The sequence below is a fragment of the Salvia splendens genome, chromosome 4 (genome assembly GCF_004379255.2).
Source record: "Salvia splendens isolate huo1 chromosome 4, SspV2, whole genome shotgun sequence".
Taxonomy (NCBI): domain Eukaryota; kingdom Viridiplantae; phylum Streptophyta; class Magnoliopsida; order Lamiales; family Lamiaceae; genus Salvia; species Salvia splendens.
In genome coordinates, this window is record NC_056035.1 from 38,482,294 (window position 1) to 38,489,903 (window position 7,610).

Sequence of the window (7,610 nt, forward strand, 5' to 3'; positions counted from 1 at the left end):
TTTAGCTGCGGCGACTTGTTTGACAGTTGGGGCTAAGATTTATTCAGTTCAATTCAGCGTTGAATTTTGGTGGTGGGCCCGCTTAGTTGTTGATTTCATTTATAATTTTTTTTTTCTTTTTTTTTTGTTCAGTTCAATTCAGCGTTTCAATGTTATAATTACTGTTTCTGCTCTTAATCGTCGCTGTGAAACTCCTCAATAATCAAATATAATGTGTTACTTATACTGATATACACGTAATTTAAAATTCTTATTTGGCTTCTTTTTTTATAAATATATTTAACACTATTAAAATATGTAATTCACTTTATTAGTAAAACTAAGTATCTTTTACTAAACTTTTTTCAGTTATTTATATTAAAATGTGAATGGAATCAAAATGAGTCATTATATCACGAAGTGAGCATTTTATTTTAGAAACAATGACTATTTAAATCATAAAATCAAATTCTACTCAATTTCATAAAGTCTGAAAGCTAAATACTCATCCGTCCCATAAAAATATGTGCACTTTTTATTTTCGTCCGTCCCACAAAAGTATGTACATTTCATTTTTTAAAATTATATCATTTAAATAATATAGGTCCCACCATCCATTAAATCTACTTTAACTACCATTCTAATTCTCTGTCTTACTTACCAAATCATTCTCTCATCTCTCTTACTTTACTAATTTTGTCTTAATTCCAATGTCATATCTAATATCATATTTTTATGGGACGGTGGGAGTATTAAATTATGAAATTTTGATTGTTCTCACAAAAGTTTGAAAGCTAAATAAGTACTAGTATTAAAATATGAAATTTTGATTGTTCTCACCTGTACAAAATGAGGTTTTTTTAGTAATGCACATACTACAATGTTATTTTGTAAATAAGTATTTTTTTTATTTTAATGAAACAATATTGTTTTGAGCATTATATAGAAAATGTCAATTTGTATATGATCGAGATGGAATAATTTTTAAAAAATTGAAATGTGATTTAATTGTATTATATTGTTTATTTTTTTAGAAAGCATTTATGTATTTATTCTCATTTTTTAGAAAGCAATTATGTATCTATTTTCAAACGAATGTTCATTGGTTAAGTTTAAACAAAATGTAATTCATGCCTAACAAAATATAAACAATAGGTAAAATGGATATGATTATTATGTATTTGTCATATGGAATATACTTATACCGATGCATAATGTATCACAAATATAAAAGACTCAAAATCCCAACTTATTAGCCAAAGTGTCAACCTATTAGTTGGAAAAGAGGTGTCCTAAAAAACCAACCTTCATGTAGTTAGAAAACAGCTTTGGAAACTCACCTGCTCAACTGTAATGCATATGCACTTCAAGTTGGGATGAAAAAAGAGGAAAACTTGGCAACAAAAATTAAAATCCAGAATAGGCCAAAGAGCATTTAGAGAGGTCCTTTAGTAATAGTGAAAGAATATGTAGAGGTGATATGACAAGATTAATGGGAAAAATCTCCTAACAGAAGAGAGCAGAGCCCCCAAGCAGAGAATAAATAAGTACTATTATATCATCATAGTTTCAACATGAGATTACAAAATGGGGGGGAGAGGCCTTCTTCCATGTCTCTCTCTGCTTAGTTTAGAAAAGCTTGAAGAGCAAACCACCATGGGCAGCAAAGAAGGGGGCAAACACCAGCGACTCCACAGCCATCAGCTTGATCAGGATGTTCAGCGATGGCCCGGATGTATCCTTGAGCGGGTCCCCCACAGTGTCCCCGATCACAGCTGCCTTGTGCGCGTCTGATCCCTTGGGACCGAGTGAGCGTGCATGGTCAGATACACCGGCCTGCCATCATCAACATCATCGTCAGTGAATCATTCGAATTTACTAGTTCATGAAAATTTAATTGCATCGAAATGGAAGAAGTCATCAGAGTTATACCTCGATGTATTTCTTGGCGTTGTCCCAAGCTCCGCCTGTGTTGGATGCGGAGATGGCAATCTGCATTGTGCAGATGGGAGACAATTAGTCTTGCATTTTATAAACATTGGAATAGAATATTATAAGAACGTTTAGTGGCATTACTTGGACACCAGAGACGAGGGATCCAGCAAGGACTCCAGAGAGAGTTTCAACACCAAAAAGAGTGCCAACGATAAGAGGTGTAAGCATGACAAGAGCACCAGGGGGGATCATCTCCTTGATAGATGCATCAGTGGAGATCTTGACACAAGTTGCATAGTCAGGCTTAGCAGTTCCCTCCATGATACCAGGAATGGTGTTAAATTGTCGGCGCACTTCTTCAACCATCTTCAGAGCTGCACTGCCCACACTCTTCATTGTCATGGCTGAGAACCAGTACGGAAGCATAGCACCAACCAGCAATCCTATGAATACTTTAGGAGTTAGGACATCTACAGTTGATATTGCGGCACGGCTTACAAATGCACCAAAGAGGGCAAGAGACACAAGAGCAGCAGATCCGATGGCAAATCCCTGGAAACACAAGCATACACAAGAACGCACTGTTATATATAAGAGCAATATAGTGATCTCCGCGCGTTGATAACAAATAAGGCCCCAGCTTGAACAAAGCCCGGAAATTGTTGGAAAGAAATTTATTAACCTCAAAAGATATTGTGCCAGTTTAACCACTTTTGGGGAGGGGAAAGAAAAAGGGAAAGACAGCTTACCTACAAGAAGGGTCCTAAACCATGTTTAAGTCGATAAAATATTGCAGTTCTCGTGAATAATTGAAACAAAAAACAGTGGCACAAAAGTTGCATATCTGTCGCATGCCCATTAAAGATGATATTGCAAAAAATAAAAAATAAAAAATAAAAAATAAAAAAATAAAAAATAAAAGCAAACTGTAATATATATCAAATATGCATGTGGGAGTGGTTAAACTTAAAAAGTAATCATTTCATTGAGACTTAGAGTGGAATGTAATCACCTTTCCGATAGCGGCCGTGGTGTTTCCTGCAGCATCAAGGGCATCAGTCCTCTCTCGGACTTTGTGGCTCATGCCTGCCATCTCAGCGATACCTCCAGCATTGTCACTGATCGGTCCATAAGCATCAATAGCCAGACCAGTAGCTATAGTACTCAGCATTCCAAGAGCAGCAACTGCAATTCCATACATAGCGGCAAAGCTAAAACTGACAAAAATGCTAATGGCTATGGCAAAAATTGGAATTATAACAGATTTGTATCCCAATGCAAGGCCAAAGATGACATTGGTAGCTGCTCCTGTACGGCATGAATCAGCAACATCCTGTACTGGGCTGAAAATAAGGAGAAAAATGAAGTCAAAATCATACTTATATTCTAAAGTTTTGCCAAAACTAGACAAATCACTTTGTATAGATACCTGTAAGCATTGCTGGTATAGTATTCTGTGACAAAACCAATTATAAGGCCAGCCCATAAACCAACACAGACGCATAGGAATAATTGCCTGCAGTCATATGAATTTCACGCTGGTTCAAAAAATTGAGGGAATATGCTCAAGACAATGACATAAATTTATATATACATATACACACATATGTAGGCATCCATCTTTATAAGAAAAGTAACTGAAAAAAATGTAGTGTTTACTCAACTCATAAGATTCAGATTAACAATCTCAAATGATAATAAGTGAAAACCAGATATCTAATTTACCAGCTCTTAACATCTTTCTGTGATCCAAAATCAAATATTGTGAAAGAGGAAGGAAGGGCAATCCAGCTGACCAAGCCTACTCCAAGAGTCATCAATGCTGTGGAGATTATAAGTTGCTTTTTGAGTGCTGGCTCAATTTCTTTGACAGCCTTGACCTCAAAGAAATCAGTTGCAAATAATGTGGTGAGCAAACAAACAAGAATTCCAACAGAGCTGACTAGCAGAGGGTATAGCATGGCAGTAAACTCATGGTTAATCCCGAACGATGAGATGGAGGCAACAACAAGTGCCGCACAGGAAGATTCTGCATATGAGCCAAATAGATCGGACCCCATACCGGCAATATCCCCAACATTGTCACCAACATTGTCTGCAATAACCTGCATGTTTTGAAAATATAAGTAAAAAATAAAATAATACTGTATAAAATAATTTAACAAATTTCATTCGAATGACATCTTACTGCAGGGTTCCGAGGGTCATCTTCAGGAATGTTCCTTTCCACCTTACCCACAAGATCTGCCCCTACATCAGCAGCTTTGGTGTAAATTCCACCAGCAACTCTGCCAAATAAAGCCATTGAAGAACCACCAAGTCCATAACCAGTTATAGCCTCAAATAGGCCTTCCCAGTCATCACCAAAGTACAGCTTGAAGAGGTTGATTGCAATAAACAAAACCAGTAGACCACTTGCGGCAAGAAGAAAACCCATCACTGCACCTGATCTGAAAGCAACAATGAAAGCTTTCCCCACACCTTTCCTAGCCTCTAAAGTAGTTCTTGCATTGGCATAGGTGGCAATTTTCATCCCCAGGAACCCCGAAATTAAAGAAGTTATTGCACCAAGAAGGAATGCTACAGTGCTAAAGATAGCTGAGGCAAGAGCAGGCTTGCATAACTTGGTGGCATCAAAGGTGCAAGCTTTAGCCTCTGTACTGAATCCCTCCACAGAGCCGAGGAAGAGGAATATCAAGATAGCAAAAGCAACCATGAAGATACCAACATACTGGTACTCGGTAAATAGAAACGATGTTGCACCTGTGAAATAGCATCCATGCATCAGAATTAGCTCACTCCAAATGAGGACAGCAATCTTCTAGAATGCTGAACAATTAAGTATTCAGACTCCAATAACATAATTAGCAATAACATCAATCTTCGCCCAGCTCAACTTTTAAGGATTCAGGAACAACAAAAAATGGAAACTAATAGGATCAAGAGTTTATAATGAGTTAGTTACCCAACTTATTGCCCCCATTGAACACATTGAAGGTATTAAGAACAATGTATAAACATTGGAAATTTCTATATTAGTTTATGCTTTAAAGATAATATTTAGTAATTTTATAACCAGACTGCATCTTGATACTTTAAAAAGAGAAATTACTAGAAGCAATGCTGATGCATAGTATAATGTGTAGAGCATGCCTATGAGTTCTCCTTCTAAAGCTAATAAGTTGTTGAATTTATTGTGCAAAACTTTCTTGAAGATGCTATAATTTGTTTTAAGAGAAGATCAAATGTCAGGTCATTTTCATATAAATTGTTGATTTGTTTGGTCAATATAAGCTCTATCTTTTCAGTAATGGAATCATATTTTATGCAACTTTGTGTGTAAACAAAAAAGGGTGGAATAAAATTTCATACAAAATAATTTTAAAAAATAAAAATCAACAAATGTTGTTATACAAATACAACAGGATATTTTAGAAGATAGGCTATCTCAAATAAATTCATAACTACATAAAAGTGAATTTTATTAATTTCAAAGGGAAATAAAAACTTTAATGGGTGAAATTAAGTAATTTTAATGGGGGAAATGAAATAATATAATACACATTAATGAATTGAAAAAAAAAATAGTCTTTCAAGAGGGAAATATAAAACTTTAAGCTGATTTTATTTACAAGTTAAAATCTCAATTGCAAAAATGTGGACCGAGGAATCAATACCGATATAATTTAATTTTCCTATTTTAAAGAAAGAATTTCCAAATACTTGTAGAAAAGTATTACACGTATCAAAATTAATTTGGTGCAAAATAGTGCAAGAAAGCGCCTTTCATTTCTATCACGGTTCCATATTTGACCCACCAACACCATCAAGATAGTCAAGCACAAAACTCGATCCTACCAATTTCACGGTTGCACTCATGCCTCCACTCATATACACAATCATTATACAGATAGGGAGGCCACGCAATGATTAAGGAAAATGTAGATGAAACCACAAACAAAAACATAATGTCACTCTTTTTCATAATGGAACCAATTAGATGCTACAAAAAAGTATACCCCCCCCCCCCATGTGATGTATTTACTAATAGCTTATAATACAGTCCACACCAACCAGAAAAGTATGTAATTCAACTATAGTGAATACATAATTAAACGGACCAACTACTAAATTCCGAAGACTACGTTACACGTGTCAATAAATAAATCGGTTGAGTAAACAGTCACAATTGAAAATAAATATGGGCGAGAAAAAGAGGTCTTTATGAGATCCCACATCTCACGCCAACGCCAATTTTTTAATCAATCAAATATTACCAACACCGACCGGAATGAAAAATCAGAGCTGATTTTTTTAATCGCAAAAATAGAATCCTAAGATAAGGTAGAAATTAACGCAATCTAGCGCAAAATATCTCCTCCTTGAATACAGGAAACAAAATCAGAATTAAGAAATAAGCGAAACTTCAATCCTCGAAAATTAAAATAGCGAAGGTGAAAGATCTGAGGTCCAATTGAACAAAACACACAGTAGCGAATAAAAGTTGAGAGAAATGGTAAAATTGAGGACCTTCAGAGATGGCGGCTTGGATTTCGGCGCACTTCTGGACAACGGCGTGCTCGGAGACGCCGTCCTCCTCCTCGATGAGGGGCTCGGCGAAGCCGTTTTTGGAGTCGGAGTGGGATTTGTCGGTGGAGACCTTGACCTTGGAGACTAGGAGCCATTGAACGAGGGCGAAGGCGATGCCGACTATGGCGCAGAGAGGTATGAGGACCTGAGTGGCGAGATCTGGAAGGAGAGTGGACTCAACCATCTCTGCGAGGAAAGGGGAGGTAAATCTGTTGGAGAAGAAGAGTGTGAGAAGAGGAGAGAAGAGAGAGAGTAATTTATGAGCGAGGGAATAGAAGATAGAGGGTGAGATTTGGAGGGACTTTGGCTGCTAGTTTGGCCTATTAGATTGCTTTAATTATTTACTAATATCATTCTAAGATAATATTGTAAAAAATATATATTCATCTAAAATTAATGAAATATTATTGGTGATATTAGGGAATCAATCAAATTTTTGTGGGATAATTACATGTTTCATACAAAATATTTCACATTTGTTTCAATTTAGTACAAAAAGTATTAAGTTTATGTATTTCATACAAAAGGTTTACCTAGTATTTTAAATTAACTAACACCGTTAATTCTACTTACATCATACATACAAAATGTTTCACAAATGTTTCAAATTAGTACAAAATGTTTTAATTTTATATGAATCATATCATTAGTGTTTTAAGTTAATACATTTCGTTAAATATTTTAAACATGGTTAGTTAGTTTTGTAATTTGTCCAACTTATCAACATAATAGGAATAATAATTAGAGGTTTAATACAATTAATCACTCCAAAAAAAATAACAGTCAATATCATTTCTTCTAACAATTGCTCGTGGTTTAAAAAAGTTTGTCTCTCAATATTCTACTTTTTTATTGTATTCTTTATAGAACATATATAAAATAAGTCCATATTTCATCTTCACAAAATGGTAAATTTAGATTCGAACCATCAATAAGTATTTAACTTTTATGAAAAAGAGTCAATATTATTTTGGTTTTATTCTCCATTGTTACATTAGAAAGCATCGAACAATAAAATGCAATTCGCTAATTTGATGGAAAAGAGTGGTGATTTGTTTTTTCTATGTATTTTTCATTTTTTTAGTAATAAAAGTAATATTATTTGA

The 7,610-nt window shown here is 34.9% G+C and overlaps 1 protein-coding gene across 1 annotated transcript; it reads right to left on the bottom strand.

Moving 5' to 3' along the window:
• Positions 1 to 1,413: 1,413 nt before the first annotated feature.
• LOC121799915 (pyrophosphate-energized vacuolar membrane proton pump-like) lies at positions 1,414 to 6,813 on the bottom strand. Its single transcript, XM_042199430.1, has 8 exons — positions 6,445 to 6,813; positions 4,103 to 4,677; positions 3,640 to 4,019; positions 3,344 to 3,430; positions 2,927 to 3,257; positions 2,056 to 2,466; positions 1,912 to 1,971; positions 1,414 to 1,815 (listed from the first exon to the last, which is right to left on the bottom strand). Exons 1-8 carry the CDS (start codon positions 6,686 to 6,688, stop codon positions 1,609 to 1,611), a joined length of 2,295 nt encoding a protein of 764 aa, XP_042055364.1. The 5' UTR covers positions 6,689 to 6,813; the 3' UTR covers positions 1,414 to 1,608.
• Positions 6,814 to 7,610: the final 797 nt, after the last annotated feature.